At 41.7% G+C, this 17,225-nt stretch overlaps 1 protein-coding gene across 3 annotated transcripts in view; it reads left to right on the top strand.

Moving 5' to 3' along the window:
• The window catches only part of PIGN (phosphatidylinositol glycan anchor biosynthesis class N), a 95,869-nt gene extending 86,298 nt beyond the window's left edge, over nucleotides 1-9,571 (top strand). For 2 of the 3 annotated variants that reach the window (XM_033087633.1, XM_033087632.1), the window contains one exon: nucleotides 7,601-9,571. In XM_033087633.1, the coding sequence (XP_032943524.1) occupies nucleotides 7,601-7,724 (124 nt within the window). In that variant the 3' untranslated portion in view covers nucleotides 7,725-9,571. Of the gene's footprint in view, nucleotides 1-1,918; nucleotides 2,007-2,348; nucleotides 2,705-7,600 lie in introns of those variants that run through there. The other variant, XR_004421072.1, reaches the window with a different exon arrangement.
• Nucleotides 9,572-17,225: the final 7,654 nt, after the last annotated feature.

Here is a 17,225-nt window from a genome sequence, read left to right as displayed (position 1 = left end):
CCTGCCGCCCCAATGTCAATTTTTAAAGGGGGTTATTTGTGGTTTTTTTTTTTATTGTTGAGTTGTAGGAGTTCTTTATATATTCTGCATATTAACTCCTTATCAGATATATTGTTTGCAAATATTTTCTCGCATTCTGTAGGTTGCCTTTACACTCTGTTAATTATGTCCTTTGATGCACAGGAATTTTTAATTGTGATATAGTCCAATTTAGCAGTTTTTATTTTTATTAACCTGTGTTTGCTTGATCATTTTCAAAAGAGAAAGGCTCTGCCAAACTTGCATTTAACATCGAGTATGACGTTCTTCTTGGCACTTGTGTGGTACCTTCATCCTTATTCCTTGCATTCCTTTACAATTGTCATGGGAATAAAGCATTCATCAGAGCAGAAAATAATAGCAAAAAGAGAGACTGCAGAGGCATAAAACAAACAGTAAGCACCATTCAAACTAAGGAAACAGCAGGGAGCATCAGCACTCATAGGCAAGTGCTGTGGGGGCCCCCCTGGCAGTACTAGCCATTAGAAAGGTGTGAACTTGACGGTCAGTACTAGTATTGATGTGTGATACATAGTAAAGGATAATATAATTGATTAATGCTACACAGCGTAAAAACTATGCTGCGGAAATAGTTTGTGGTAGTATTTTTTGCAGTGGGAGCTGCCCTCCCCATACGGAGACCGTACGTCCAGCTCTACCTGGAACAGTCCTGGGTATGCTTGTCGTCCTGGGGTATTCATCGCACCCTCATCTATAGAACATTAAAAATCCAAAGTGGATGGGAAGATCATAAAGGCATAGCCGGTTAATAATTTATGTTAAACCTCAGTTTATCTCAGTCTTAGGGCTTCATCTTCAAGGGTCTCACTCCCATAGGTTAAATGGGGTGCTTACTTTGAGAGACTTCTCAAAGGCAGGTATGATAGGGGATGGCAGAGCTAATTCTGTTCATCAGGCAAAGGGCATTGAACTAGCCTGTGTAATTCCCCACATACTCTCCTGGTCGTTCTAGCCAAAATACCTCCTTGCCCTGCTCTGTCTGTCTTCCCTGTCTCTTACTGTGTCGTCCCAAAGATGCCCACTTAAGAAAGGAAGATGGTTGCAGAAGGGAGGGTAAGGAGTGGAAGGGGTTGGGGTGGAGAAACAAAATGCATCTGCGTCAGTGCATTAGGCGTTCTGAAGGGAATTGCCCTGACTGATGCTGCAAGGCGAGGCTTTTGCTGCTGCCGCTGCTCTGGTTGGTGTTAGAATTCGAAACTCTTCTCTTTGTATCCCACATGGCAGTAATGGCATGTACCGCCACCCTGAGCCGCGTGGTACAGGTCGAAGCGTTAGGAGTGGTTCATCCTCTTCAGAAGCATCTGACTGACTGCCAGGAAAAGGCTTGGATAATTTGGGGGTGGGGGGGTGGGGGCGGAATATGCTTTAAGAATCAAAACTAAAGCACCATATAATAGGGTTCACATATCAAAACTTCACTATTGTATTTCTTCCTGCCTTTTATGTATGAGAATGCTGCTTTTAAGTTTTGGTTTTCTGATTATTCCTACATGAATGTATATTTGAAAAGCTGAGATATTCCTTGTCGTGTTGCAGATTAAAAATAATAGTTTCTTTACTAGGGCATGAGACAGTATATCGGTTTATGGGTATGACCCAGTGTGTTTAAAATGCATCTTCAGAGCCGATTTCGGAGAATTAAATTGAGACTTTTAAAGGAATATCTCCAGGTACTACAATCAACTGAAACTGCAGGTGTAAGTTCAGTGGTTCTCTGGAGAAACCTGTGGCATCAGGTGTTCTTTTTAACGGCCATGTGAAATATATCCTGCCCAGGCCATAAAACTGCATTGGGCTGACAGAGCTATAATTTAGTATTTTCTTCTTTTGATCTTTTACACTGTATCTTCATTCACAGGAGATCATAAACTTTACTGAGTGTTGCCTTTTGTATGGCATGCTGAGAGAAGTGCATTTTTCAAACTAGAGAAAAAAATTCCTTTAAGGTAATTTTCATAACTACAAAAACATTTCAATTTATGTTCTAAATATATTTGATGTGAAGTGAATAGAGTCAGCTTCATCAGCTCGAACTGTGTAGTTTGATTTGACAGCAGGGTTCGTTTCGACCTTTAATTGTTTCCTACATGCACTATTGTTAGACTTTATTAAATATGAATGACAGATAAAATATCTTTTCTCTTTAGATATAATGAAAACTTAGCATTATGCTCAATATTTTAATATCCTCCTAAATGTAATTAATAAGTACCATAAACTATCTTTACTCTTACGATGAATACTAAGCTGTAGTAAAATCAGTGATTCTCAGCCTTTTCCTTGCCCAGTGCATCTGACGGATGTGACCTGCTTCTGTTGCCCGTTCCCCTGACTGAGGAGACGTACAGTCAACCTTTTATCACCCATTGTGCAGGTTAAAAGGGCCTGCCTGCTGATTCTGTGTGCCCTTCCCCACAGACCCCATCTCTCCACCTCACACATGTACACCTTGAAACCTGCTGACTTAAATGATGTCAAACTAGTCGTGGAGGGGAGAGTGGGGACAGCTCAACTCGTTTCACGTTGAAGTTTGATGGTCCTTTATTTAACTCTGCTATGTTGAGATGACACCAGCTTGATTGATGGAAAACATCACAAGCTGGAATGCCTCCTGGCTCAACTGCATGAAGGTGACAAGCCTCAGAGCGGTTCCTGGCGATACTGTTAGCTTAAATGAGCCAAGGGTAAGTCATGTCATGCCATGGTATGGAGATAAGTGATCTGGGTCTTTCATAAGTTCATTTTCACTAAATTTCAGGAGGAGTCACCTACTGGTTTTACAAAACTGACTTTGTTAAGAGATCAAGTCATAGTTAATATTTTTAAATTATTTAAAATATTAAAAGTGATAAAAGGCCTAAAAGTGATAGTAAAATTTAATAAGATAAAACTCTGCTAGAAGTAATCTTTTTTTTACAGCTTTTTTGAGGTATCATTTATAGATCATAAAACTTATCCATTTTAAGGTTTTAAATGACTTAAGTGATTTTTTTTTAAATCACTTTAGCAAATTTCTGGAGTTGTGCAGCCATGACTACAATCCAGTTTTTGGACATTTCCATCACCCAAAACGCTCCCCCGGGCCTGATTACAGCCTGTCCCCATTCTTATCCCCAGCCCCACATAACCGCTAATCTGCTTTCTGTGCAATAGATTTGCCTGTTCTGGTCATTTCAATAAATGCAGTCATACAATATGCAGTCTTGCATCTGGCTTCTTCCACTTAGCATAATGTTTTTTGGCATTTATTTCTATTGCAGCATCTATTAGTGCCTTGTTCCTTTTCAGTGCTGAATAGTGCTCCATTGTATAGATATAATATAAAAATTTTGTTTACTTTCTATAGTGTAAGTCCTCATGGCTTTACTCTCTCACTTAGTCATCTCACCTCTGACGCCAAACTTTAGCCCCCGAGTTGGGGAGTAAACCTTCTTATGATAGGAAGAAGTCATGGCTGTTACGTCCAGCTTGTTGGATTGAGGATTTTGATCTCAGGAACTGGAACAGATTTTGAAATATCCTGTGAGAAACAGAAACGGAATAGAGTTGACTATTTCTGTGCCAAATATGAACACAGCCTAAGAGTTCTATGGCTAAACCAACCATAACTTGTAAACATTCACATAAATAGAAATGTATTACAAGCTTATTAGAGAAAATACTGAAAGCATATAGAAAAAATAAGAAGTCACCTGTAATTCAGTGTCTCAGAGAGAACCTCTGTTCCACATGTTGATGTGTATATCCTTTTAGCCTTAATTTATGTGCCAACATACAGCACAAGGTTTTGGTCTGGTGTTGGTTTTTTAAAAATCTGGTTTTCTGTAATAACCATGTCCCTATGTCACTAGGTACTCTTGAAAACATGAAGGGTATTGTGACTAGCGTGGTGTGAGTATAACCACGCTAGGGAGAGAGTTCAGAAAGACAGATGGTTGATGTCGCTTATGGACTTGAAGGTCATTGTAAGGAAGTAGGAATTTATTCCAAGTGCAAGATGAAGCGTGAGACTCTTGAGCAGGGAAGTATTTGCTATGCTGTACACTTTGAAACAACCCTCTGGCCACAGGTGGAGAACATAGCGTAAGGACCAAGAGGGCACAGGAAGACTGGTTAGGAGGCAGTATTCTAATCTAGAGATGATGGCAGCTCGGACTAGGCAGCAATTCAAAATGGTGACGAGAGGCTGGATATGTAAATATTTTGAAAGAGAGGGGAATAGAATTTGTTGATGGATTGGATGTGCTGGGAGATGAAAAGAATCCAGGGTAACTCGTAGGGTTTTTTTTATCTTGAGTAACTAAGTGAATGGTAAAGCCATCTCCAGAGACGGAAGAGGCTCTAGGAAGAGTGGGTTTGATGAAAGAAGGGGTAGGAAGTTAAGAGCTGCGTTTTGGACCTATCAGATTTAAAATGCCTTAAATTAGAATGGTGCTGGAGGGAGCCGTGGGCTCTTGGGAGAGTTTTTCGTTTATTTTTAGGATGAGAGAAATTGCACACTTGTGTGCTGAAAGATACTTTAGAGGGGGAAACTGACAGCATAAGAGAGGGAGGGAAGAGTTGGAAAAGTAAAGTCCTTAGTAGGAAAATTGGAATGGGATCCAAACTAGAATTGGAGGAGTTTGTTGTAGACATGCTCAGGTGCAGGAGGAACATGGACACAGGTATGGGTGTGTTAGTAGGTTTGAGGTTAGGAGTTCTCTCTCAGCACCGTCAGTATGTCCTCAATAAAATAAGCAAAGTCATCTCCTGAGCGGGGAGGAACGTGGCAGAACCTTGAGGAGAGAAGAAAGGACTTTAAGTGGTGTGACCCAGAGACTGAGAAAAAGAACTCACAGGTGTGCAGTTGGGATTGAGGCATTGATGAGAACCAAATCCCATCCGTGCCGGGAGCGCAGTGAGCCGCCAGCAGTGTGCGTTCTTTGTACCGAGCCCTTTGTCTAGTGTGTACGGCTTTCCCTTTCCTTCCATGCTGTTGATTCCAATGCCAGTATTACACTTATCTTTATGTTTTTGTATCTTATGGGGCTAGTTTACTTGATTTGGATATAGATTTTTTTTTGTTTCTTTAAGCATTTTGGGGTTTCTTTTTTTTTTTAGCATTCAATTTTGATGATATGTTTTATGATTTCTATTTTAGGAGAGTCTGATTTCAGTCCAGATTTCATCTGCCAGAAAGATTTTCTGATTTCTTTTAATTAAAAATGACTCTCTTTAATAATTCATTTAAGAAACATTCATTGAAGGCCCAAAAGGTCTTGCATTGGACCTTAGAGATGAAGTGGGGAAAGAAATAGAGATCATCATTCCTGCCTCCACGGACCTGGCAGTCTAGGGCAGAGGTCACTAATCCAATATCCTGGTATATTACTTTTACAGTGAAAACAAAAGTTTCAAAAATCTTACTTTAGAGTTAATATTTGTTTAGCAATTAAGGATCTGATTTTATTGTTTTCTTTTTAGGTCAGGAGCCTACCCTAGAGCAGACTCAGATTTCTAACATAACTAGTTTTAATTTCTAATGCAGGAAGATTCTAGAGAAGAATGCCCTAACCAGTGCCTTTCCAAAGGCAGTCTTATCAGACTATCAAACTTGGCACTTGCAGGCTCTCAACTTAAAAGTTGCGATAGTACTGCAAAGTAAAAATGAAATCTGCTCGAGTAGGAAGCCTGCTTTCCTGGCCTCCAGGGGCCTTGCCTGGCATCATGCAAAGCTTTGCTTAGTTTGCCCTACAGCCAGCAATTGACATGTTGGGGCCTATTGAATTGGAGTTATTGAGAAGTTGGGAGGGAGACCAGCCGACCTCTTTTCCCTTTATCCCTTAGTCCCCATTTCCCTCTAGGTAATTGGCCTGTTTGATATGCACCCAGTAGTCACCTTCCCAGATGTCAGAAAACAAGTCACATGGGGCCTGTTCTGGGGGCCATCCTGGGGTGAACTTTCTGTAACTAGCACTGTGACTCCGCCTGTTTTCTGGGGGTAAGGCAAGGATGGGGGTGAAATATGTTTTCCTTTCATCCAGCCAGCCTGGTTATTGGCCTGCTGAAACCTCCCCCCACCTTTGTGAAGGATGTAAAACATATGACTCTATTACCAAGTTAGATAGTTCCATACAGCTGGTAGGCATTGTAAGTAAATGTACCAATCTGTACAGCTTAGGCCCGCCTGCACCAGTGCCACCGTGTGAAGCCTCTGCTTTACTGTCCATTTGTCACATCTGTACCCTAGATTTCTTATCATCCTTCTGAATTTGTCATAAAGCTGTTGTCTGGTTAGACAGTACAATTTCTGTGTTTAAAGAGAAAAATTGAACATTTACTATTGCTGGTAAATGAGAACTGGGACTGAGTATTTTAACAGTGAAGTAGGAATATTTTCCTGTGAGTCCTCATCATGTAGATAATGTTGGATCTGCCGGCGGTTTCTGGGTGTGGGCCGGGATCTTGTCTCGTGAAGCCGAAAAATGGACACACGGATCAAGGACAGGCAAAGAGTTGTAAGGGAAGATAGTTTATTAGAGGCAGAAGAAGAGGTTGCAGCTCCCCAGGGGGAGTGGTTCTGAATGGGGGTGCCCAGTGACTGAGGCAAAAGCTCTTACTTTTGTACCTTCCCTTGCCTGCTTGGGGAAGGGGGCTGGGGCCTTCTAGTTGAATTCATCTATCAGGTTTGTCCTGTTTGCTCATCCTGAAGGAATTAACGAAATAACCCATCCCTATCTATGAGATTTGTTCCTTTGTCCGGCCAGAAGGGATTTGAGATTATCTATTACCTCAAGGCATATTCTCATGTCTCTGTCCTGGAGTGAAGGAGACATTCCAGGTCTTGGAGTTTCAGGATATGGCTGCTTTTTTGTTTATTCTACTAGGGACCCCCCTGTCTACCTAGCAGTCATACTAACTAACCTGTCTCAATAGTATCCATTCTTCTATCTTTTTCCAAAAGTCTGGGAGACAGTAGCTTTGATTCAAGATTTTTTTAAAAAGAGGTGTTTGGTTTTTTTTTTTTTATTTGTTTAGTTTCCTTACCTAAAACTTTGACTTCACTGCATATGAGTTTGGGTAACATTTTTCTTTCTTTGTGGCTGGTAGTTTTGTCACAGTCTAACTTATGTCAAAGCATAAGATGGCATGCTCCTAAGGTGTCAGAATATTTAACCTGGGGACATCTTGGGGAGTCCCTGGATATTATTCAGAGGGTCCAAGAATTAGAAGGGGGACATTGTTTTTGTAAAAGCCAGGATTTGAAATTTAGTTTCTGTTGGTAACAAAGACGCAGGCACTGCTAATACCAAACAGACATTTTGATAACATGCTACCGTTGTGGGAGGTACCTCAAAATACTGCTTATGTTCATCACTATTTCTATAACAAATTTGTTTTCTTAACATTTTACTGATGTTAACAGATATGTCTACTTCAAAATCACTGATACCATTTCTGTGTATTTGCATCTACATTTAGAAGCATCATTTAGAGGCGTCTTAAGGCGCTTCCTCACATGTGTTCTCTCTGCCTGTAACGTCTTTTTCTCCTTCTGTAGCATCAGCCACTACGTGATTGTCATGTCCATGACCATCGTTTTGGTGTTTCTCAATGGGCTGGCACAGCTGCTCACGACAAAGAAACTCAAACTGTGTGGCAAACCCAAAAGCCACCTCATATGATGTTGCCGAAGCCAACACTCAGCATATGGACCCTGGTTCTTGGTCTCCTTTTAAACCCGAAGCGTATCCAGATTCTACAAGAAGATGGATATTGATGTATGGCTTGTTCTGCTCCCGTGAAGCAAACTATATGTGGAATTCTGAACTGCAGTAAAGGAGCTTCCATTCTCGTTAGGCTTTGCACACGTGAAATAGTGATTACGTCTGTGGGAACGTGGAGTAAAACATTCTCCATTTTCATTTTTTCCCCTTAACTGGCAGCTTTTCTCAGTGACATTTCAGAGCCCCCGTAATAATCTGGTCCCCACTGTGCAGCTTCCTGTATACGCATAGGGGAATGTGCTCCCCTGAGGACGGTTCTTACCAGGCCCAAATCAGTGCTATGGCTGAACTTGAAGGGAATCAGCAGGTGACACCATAAATATTTACCAACTCTTCGCACTAGTTTTCCAAGTAGTTCTAACCACTAACGGTAACACTAGGAAGGCTGGCAGCATGTGTTACTCAAATTGACTAACGCTTCAGCAGAAAAAGTGTTGGCAGGTGTTTGTCATTTTTTTTCAGGATGCAATATTACCTTCAGCTTCTTGATGCTGTCTCTAGGGTTTTCATAGTCAACCAGCTAGATGCAGCTTTGACCGTCACTTGTTTGTTTTCTCTTTTTTGGATTCTCATGGAATTTCTGGAGAGAGAAAAGTTGAAAATGCTTAGTATTTATGTCTTGTCCATAGGAAAAAATTTAAAAGGAGTAGTTTTTAATTGTAGATTCAGTATCTGTTAACCCCATAACTTTTAATCGTTCATCACTTAAATCAATAGTTAAACTTTCTGACAAAATCATAAGAATCAGGATTAAAATTGCTTCTCTTTCCGGTTGTGAGATACTAGCCCAAAGGCCTAAAGTCCTCTTATTAAATTTAAATTTCTATTTGTAAACAAATTCTAATGGACCAAATATTTTGAGAGCAATTTTTATTTGGATTTTTCATAAAGTGACCTTTACATATCACTGTAGAGTTGGCCTTTTGCCCATGGTGTGCCAGTAGATTTTGTCTGGTGCTAACTAAGCTTTAGTGTCTGAGCAATTTTTAAAAATAATTGCGTTTGAATTAAGTTATTGCATTTCTAATTTGCATTAATGATGAGGAAGCCCTCTACAAATTACTAGCTTTTTCAAGTTGGCAGGTGAGTGAACGAATAAAATTTAGAAGATTCAAAACTGTTTCCCAGTATGTGCTGTCTTAATTTCTATTTATGATAACATATAATGTATTTGTGATATATTTCATGGTATACCAGAAAAAGCATTATAGTATAAAAAAAGGAAAGATGTGTTGCTGTCAGTATAAGATAAGACCACATGCATCAGTCTGTAATACAAACTCAAAGGGGACAGCTGAGAAGCTGCTGTAGCCGACAGTGACATTGGCAGGTGGAGAACCCGTTGCCTCAAAGGATTTTTGATCAGTTTTTTCATAACTCAGAGAAAACTGACTTTATAAACACTTATTTAGCTCCTTTTATATGTAGTTTTTCCTTTTGTCTTTTCCCAGATTTTCACACAGAGGAATTAGTGAATGTTTTATTACAACATTGTAAAAGGTGCTCAGTGTTTTATTTTGCTTTTTGAAACATGTGTTTTTTATTATTGTTTCAAGTTGTGTGAGTTTACAAAAGAGGAATGTGTGTCCACAGCCCCAGGCTCACCTTGCTGCCCTGTAACTGGGTCCTTCAGACTCACCTGAGTTTGCTAGATGGAATTTTCCTATTGCTCAGTTTATCAAATATCTTACAGTGTTTTGAAATGCATATTTTTGTATTGAATAACAGAGGACAAATAAATAAGATGTAAGTGAAATGTATTTCTGCTTAAGGCATTTACTTTTTCATTCTGTGAATACCAGATTTCCAAATTAAGAAGTAAAGTGGGGTGGGGGGTGGGGGTGAGGGTGGGGTGGGGATGGGGTGGGGTATCCTGTTCCGAGAATACTGAACAACAAAAAAGCCATGCTATGCCACATACACCATGAATAAATCTTGGAGGAAACACTAAAGATTTAGGAAACTAACTGCAGCCTGTCCATAATTTATCAAACAGATGTCATAACAAAAAGGGTTCCCTGATCAAACATATTTGAGAAACACCTAGTCAAACAAAGTTAAACAGGTGTATTTATTGTAGTACTCAGGGAATTTAACTTGGTATATGCATTGTGAGGGAGTAAGATAGCAGTGTGCCAAAAAACTCCACTTTCTTGGCTCCAGACCCTACCTTAAGGTCTCCCTTTCGACCGGGAGAAACGTACTTCAGAAATGTCCCCATATTCTTCTGCACTTAAAAACCTCGATTTGTCACACTTTTGAAAAGGGGTGTTGTATGCTCAATTGAATCTTGTTTTCCTGAGAGCTGGGAAATCATTTTCATTTTTACCATTAATGTGGGAAAACTTTTAAATTTCCTAGCAATTTTACCTGCCTGTATATAAATTATTCCTATTATCATTTAGTCGTTCATGCTACCAGGCGGGCATCCACTTTATCACATATCATCATACAGCCCTGTTAGAATTTGGACTAAGTCTTTATACCTTATATTTTACATCCTTTACCAGAAAAATAAACTCACAGCAAATATTGGCTTGTTTTCTCGTGATTTTTCCATTAAAGAAGGTGATTACTAAAGTTTTGTGCATTCCTTGGATTTGTTTTACTCATTTCTCCCTTTCCCTGTTGGCTCACTTCTCTACTCATGTCATTCCCTTTTCTTAGTCTCACTTAGAACCCTGTGTGTACATGAATGTATTTTTCTACATGAATTAGTTTCCATCCATTAGTTTCCATTAGTTCTTGCACGCAGTGTAGACACAGTGTGAGTGTGTAGTGTTCAGCTGTACCACTGTCTGCTTGGCACACCCTCGTCTGCAGTAACTGCCTCCGTTTCCAATCGTGTTTCTCTGGCAGGAGCCAGCTGGATTTTATGACTCTTCCCTCACCACTGTTGACTAGTGTAAGGGCCTACCTCTGACTCAAGCCAGGCCAATCTGAGTTCTTTGCAAGATTTTCAAGTTAGAACAGAGAAAAAGTTTCTAAGATGCAAAGCTCAAGAGTTGTTGATGGCTAAGTTTAATTGAGATACTCCTGTAATCTTCCATCACAAACTTACCCAATAGAAAGAGGAATTCATTTTACTGGTATTTCTAAGAACACAGTGGATAAGAACAAGTCCAAAGCTCCATTTTAAATGTTCATTACTGTATATGGTTTTTACCTTGTGCTTCTTAATTGGAATCAGGGGCACACTGGTTCAATGATATGTCTTGCGGGTCCCGTCGGCTGCATCATCTGTTGCTCAGCTTCCCTCAGTTCCAACCATTGTAAACCCACCCCAGTTATTCTGCAAGTTACTCGTTTCCTAAAACATTTTGTCTGCATCTCTGTTACTTGCAACCAAGAACTTTAATTGATATGCATACTTTGTGTCTGTAAATATATCACTTCAATATTTAGTGCACTTTCTAATTATGGTTTTAAAAAATCTTGTGATAGTATGTGTAGCCCTTACAATGTTCCATATGCTTTACAAATATTAGTCTACTTAATCCTCCTAACAACCCCATGAAGTAGGATGAGTATAAATAACTTTCCCAAGATCCCACAACTAGTATGTGGTTTGTTTGTTTTAATGTGGATAGTTACCCCAAAAACCTTCTGTCCTGAAATCTGCGTGAAAGCATTTGTAGATTTTTGCTTCTGAGAAATGCAGTCACTTTGCCTAAGCAAGTGATGTGAAAACTAGACTTTTTCAATTATTGTGGATAACCAAGCATAAACGGTATAATTAGGGAAACATGCTTTTGCAGTTGCACGGGGTACACTTACACCAGATTCATACCATTCACCTTTAAGGCACCGGTCAGCTGTCTTCCACATGGTACAGAAGGCAAAAGAGGAGAGTTTCCTCCCTCTTTAAAGGAGGGAAGTGAATATTGGCTATTTTTAAACACATGAAGTTTTGTAAAGACCTACAAGCCCCAGAGTACACGTAATATAGTGGGTTGAATTGTGCCCCTTCTCCCCCCAAAAAAGATATGTCCACATCCTAATGCCAGAACCTGTGTCGGTGACCTTATTTGGAAAAAGGGCCATTGCAAATAAAATTAAGGATCTTGTGATGAGAAGATCCTGGATTATCCAGATGGACCATAAATCTCATGGCGCATGTCCTTAGGAGAGATGTAAGAGAAGACAGAAGGAGAAGGCCGTGTGAAGATGGAGGCAGAGACCTGAACGATGTAGCCACAAGCCAGGGAACACCTGGAGCCACTGAAAGCTGGAAGAAATGAGGAAGGATTCTTCCCACCAGCCTTCAGAGGGAGCCCGGCCCCGCCTTAGAACGTCTGGCCTCCAGAATGGTGAGAGAATCCATTTCCATAGTTTTAAGCCGCCCAGTTTGTGATGATTGCTCATGGCAGGCCTAGGAAGCTGATACGTTTGGGGAGGTGAAGTTTACAGAATCAGCAGCTCCTTTTTGACTGAATCACTGCACGTGCGGCCAACTCACGTAACTTACTGGGTCCGAGTTTGAGTACCATCGTTGACCCTGATACGTGAATAAAAGCAAATCAGCACATGAACCTGAAGTGGAGTTAATTACTCTTCAATGTCAAGATTGCTGATAATTTGGCTTTTCTGGAACATTCCTGCCATATTTTTCTAGACGTAGTAAAGAGATCCTGAGACTTTCTTTTTTCCCCTTCAGTATTTTTGGTATTTTTGTGTCGGGACTCGATTGAAGCCCACACGTTGAAAGCTTGTGATAAGCCTGATTGTGCTTTAAACCGTGGCCCTGAGGGGGCCTGTTGGAAAGAGCGTCCCGCTCCCTGGATGCTGTGACATCCGTGACCTAATGCAGAATTCTGGAGGGAACTTGCCCACCGGAGCCCTGCACACACCACACCAGTCCTCCCAGTCTTGATCCAGATTTGGAATAAATGGGACATGCCCCCGCAGGCCCTGCGATGGCCTGGCACCATCACAAGAACGTTCCCTGACCCTGTGAGTGAAGCCTGGCCGTGGCGGCTCCTTTGTGAAGCCGGGACTCTTGTGTAATGTTAACTGACGTTCTGATTCCTGAGATCTTATCTCATGTCGATCTGATGGCAGGACCTGCTGTTCTTAATGCTTCTAGGACCTTGGAGGCTGACCAAACTCACAGGGTCTGAGATGGAAAAATAATGAGATGAGGGTCCTATGCCCTGGGTCTCTGCATTTGAGAGCTTGTGTGGTCGGAGGTTCATAGGTGATTTTATCTGGTGGTCTCGCTCCTTCAGGGGGCTGCTGACGCCGGGGGCCAAGCTGGTGAAGCTCGGATTTGGCTGTATGAGTTTGGCACAAATGTAGTGAGCATTTTGATATGAACTACAGATGGCATGTGGCACCTGTTGGTGTGTCAGATGTTTAATAAAAGGCCAGTTAGTACCTTTTCCTGCAAAGGACTCTGCTCTCTCTTCCCACTCCTAGTGGTGCCTCCCCTATGCCCAGCCTTCAGCTTTCATGACTGGCAATTTGAAGTTCTGGCCTTGCTCTTCAAAATATCCTGGGGTATAGCAGTCATCAGCACTAAACACCCTGCTCCCCACCTCATCAAATTCAGCTTTTTCAGACTGAGCCACTTCAACTGACTGCCCACAGAGCAAATGCAATTTTCTTCCTTCAAGAAAGGAAGTCTCACTTCCTTTCGGGCATCTATCTACCCAACCATCCTTCCATCACCCCTCACGCTCTCCTCAGGCTTTGCAGGTAGACAGGAAGGCTAGCAGCAGGTGTATGAGGAAAAAAAAGAAGAGTAGTTGAGGTCCAAAGAGTTCTCTGGATCAGTTTACCCAACAGGGACAGAAAAAAATGAAAAGTGGTCTAAAGCCATCAGAAGGATGGAACAGTCCTTTTCCTTTCTCAGTGTTTCTTACTGCCTCCTTTGTGTCCCAGTCAAAAGTGTGTTCCTGCCCAGGACAGCGCCATGGAGGAAGACCGTGCCATGGAAGGGTCATGGCCGTGGTCTCAGCGAGGTCACTGGCAGCCTCCAGGTCACCCCTCGGTAGCTGGTCCCTGTCTGTGTGGTGCTGGCACTCCGTGGCCTTGCCTCTGGCGACCATGTACGGCTGTGTAAAGTCTGTGCTGTTGTTTCACATGGAGACGTGATGACGCCCATCTACTGATCCAAACGACAAGCGCCTCACCTTGCTTTTTGGGAATGGGGCTATTGCTCTCAGTGAAGACTTTTCCTTTCTCCTAACTTCCTTACGTGGGAAGCAAACCCAAAACCTGGGCCTTGTTCGCTCCGTATTCTAAGGAGCTGAGAAAACCGACTCAGGCAGTTGCTATGAAAGGAACAGTGGCATCTACTCAGAAAACTCCAGTGACTCTGTAGGTTTTCATCCAGAAGATCATTTCCAAAATGGCATTTTGTTCAGAATTGTTATGCTTCACTGCACGATGATTTTCAGTGTGAGTAATTAGAATCACTATATGGACAAGAAGTTGTATAAACTCGCTTCTCTAAATTTAAAATTCCTGAAGAGAAAATTCCTGAAGATTGTATCAAGAAGACTTTTTTTTTTTTGTCTGCTATGACCACCTTAGTAATGGCATTTCCTTCAACTGAAATATTTGTGAAGCCTGTTAATTACTTGTGTGTCTTTTTAGAGCAGATGGTCTAAATGGCCCCAGCCTGTCTTAAGAAAACGGTTTGATTTATTATTTCAGAGTTGCTGACACTTTAGAAGGAGAATGAATTCAGTGGAATCCTGCTGCTGATTTGGTACTATTTTGGATCTCGGCTGTCACCACTGGCCAAGAGGGACGCCCCCAGGAGGACCAGGTACACAGAGACATGCAGCACCTTGCAACTGTCCGGTATTCTTGTGATCACCAACGTGTCGTTACTAGGAGGAAGGGGGAAGAGTTGGACGTGAATTTGCCAGCTGTTCCGTAGGAGCTTTCTGGATTGTAGAATCCAGTGCTCACGATAGCCTGGCTGCAGGAGACCACAGTTTAAGTGGTGACATTGGAATGTAATATGTGCCATTGGGAAAAAGGTACATTTAAATAGAAATAACTATTTATCATCTTACTCTCTTTTAAAAAGCTCATCCCTCGGGGAAAATCCTTCCCAGGCCACACTGATTTGCACATTCAGTCGTTATGGTTCCACATTGATCTGTGATGACCAAGATACCACCTCCTTCCTCCTTCTCTGGCAACTTCTGACGTGCCTGTCAAGTCCCCAAAGCAAATTGGGGACTAGAATGTCTTTTAACAGTGGCAGTAGCAGACCCAGAGCTATGAAGATTGTTGGGATTCTCCATGTGAGGAAAGCATACTGGGTACATTTTGAAGGAATAACGGACATCAAACTTTATGTAACTGTTATGTAAGACATTTTAAAAGTCTAATACTCTCCAACTTGAAAGGTTTGACTTTTTAAGAGGGGCCTATAGGCTACCATGCATCTTTACTCTTGTGCCAGCATCCATATAATGTCATTGGTTAGTTCTTGGGGTCGCAGAGTCTGTGTAATGAGACACAGAATGAAACTCTTCACGTGCTTTTGAAAGTCAAGTAAATGTGTACCACGCTTAAGACTTTATAATCCTGGATCTTGTTCACAATGGCTGCTCTGTTTTGGTTTTCTGCCTACTTTTAAATGATGTATTGAAAAAGGATAGAATAGCATTAACTACCCTGTCATTTACATCTTACTATTCACATTTCTGGAACCCAGAATACTCTTCCTAATTATATAAGTAGTCTGTGTAATTCTTTTGTTTGTTCCTTTCACAAAGTTTTACTGAACTCTTACTGTGTGCCACTCACATTCCAGTGAATTACAGAGCTATAGATACAGATAACTGGACTATCATGACATACTGTGTTTCCCCGAAAATAAGACCTACCCCAAAAATAAGCCCCAGTTAACATCGTCAGCCAGACAGATGCATTTAGTACATTATGACAATGTTCCAGAAGAAGATGCCATGACTGTATTTGAATAAATGTAGATTGTTGTACATGAAAAAATAAGACATCCCCTGAAAATATACCCTATTGCATCTTTCGGAGCAAAAATTAATATAAGACGCAGTCTTATTTTCCGGGAAATATGATATAAAACCCCTTCTCATTTTCGGGGAAACATGGTATGTGATATAACTTATATGCCCCAAGATGTATAGAAGCCCAGAACGGTAACTTTTGACAAGGTAGAGGGATTGGGAGGAACTTCACAGAGGTAATATTTACAATCGACCTTGTTGGGACAGTAATCAGGAGTTCAAACTCCCCATTTCTGTCTCCTAAGCTCAGCAAGACCACTGAGCTGTTTCGCTTCCTCTCTGTGCCACAATCTGGAAAGTGCCCCAGTCAGAAAAGGTTTCATGAGACTCATCTCTTAGGGATCACCAGGTGCTGCCTTTTGCCCACCTTCTGAAAACTGTAATTTCATATATTTTGTCCAGTGTTACAGTTGTTTGCTAAAGGAGGGCTAGTGCAGTACCGGTTGTTCAGCCACGGCCGGGAGCAGAATCCCAAACGTGCTACAATGGGAATTTCACTTAGAAAGACAGGTCAGGGAAGGCTTCCCTAAGGAACGGATGGCAAGTGGGGTGACAAGCGGCAGAGCAGGGGGTCACCCAGCCTCCTGATTCGCTTCTCTGAGATGAAGGGAAAAAAGGTTATTAGGATGGATTTAATGACATTTTGCCATGTTTTTCGGTTTTCATCAAACTTGTAAAAACTAAAATGTGTCTAGAGCTAGTTCCTGGGAAGTCCCCCTAACTCTTTACATTTGGGATGTGACTTTTTTTTTTAGTTATTTCTTTTGTTAGTCTAAAAAGAAAAATAACCTTAACGAGGTTAATGAAATGTCTTGAAGGAACATTATTAACATTTGAAAAGGAGGTCCATCTCTGGCAAACAGTAGAGCTTCGCCACGCTGGGACACTCCAGGTGTGTTCCACAGATGCCACGTCTGTGTCAAAGAAGTGGGATGAAGGGACTCGGGGACTGGGTTTCCATCCTCACTATGCCTTTCCTAACTGTCACCCTGGGGCAGGTCCTCGTCACCCCTGGCCCGTGTGTGCATGTGTGTTCTTTCTGGCTTCAAGACAGCAAGTAGAAGACTTTTGTTACATGCATGTGGTTTCGGAATCAGGCTGGCAGACATGGATTTGAACCCTGGCTCTGCCACCTCCACTCTGTGAGGCCTTGGACCTCGGAGAAAGGACTGCTCTGTCTGGAGTCCCAGGTTTCCCATCTTTAGAACTGCGGTGATGTTCAGGTCGTCATGAGGATACGTGGTATGAGAAGCAGTGCGCTCAGCCCAGGGCGGCACAAAGTAGGAGTGTGTAGTGGGCCACAAGAAAGTGAAACTCCTGGAGTAATGGGCGGTCAGTAACACTACATCCAGGTGTGTACCAAGTGTGGCGGTTCTACAGGTGCAGCTGA

This window comes from Rhinolophus ferrumequinum, chromosome 19 (assembly GCF_004115265.2).
Source record: "Rhinolophus ferrumequinum isolate MPI-CBG mRhiFer1 chromosome 19, mRhiFer1_v1.p, whole genome shotgun sequence".
NCBI lineage: Eukaryota > Metazoa > Chordata > Mammalia > Chiroptera > Rhinolophidae > Rhinolophus > Rhinolophus ferrumequinum.
This window is presented reverse-complemented; position numbering and strand designations above follow the sequence as displayed.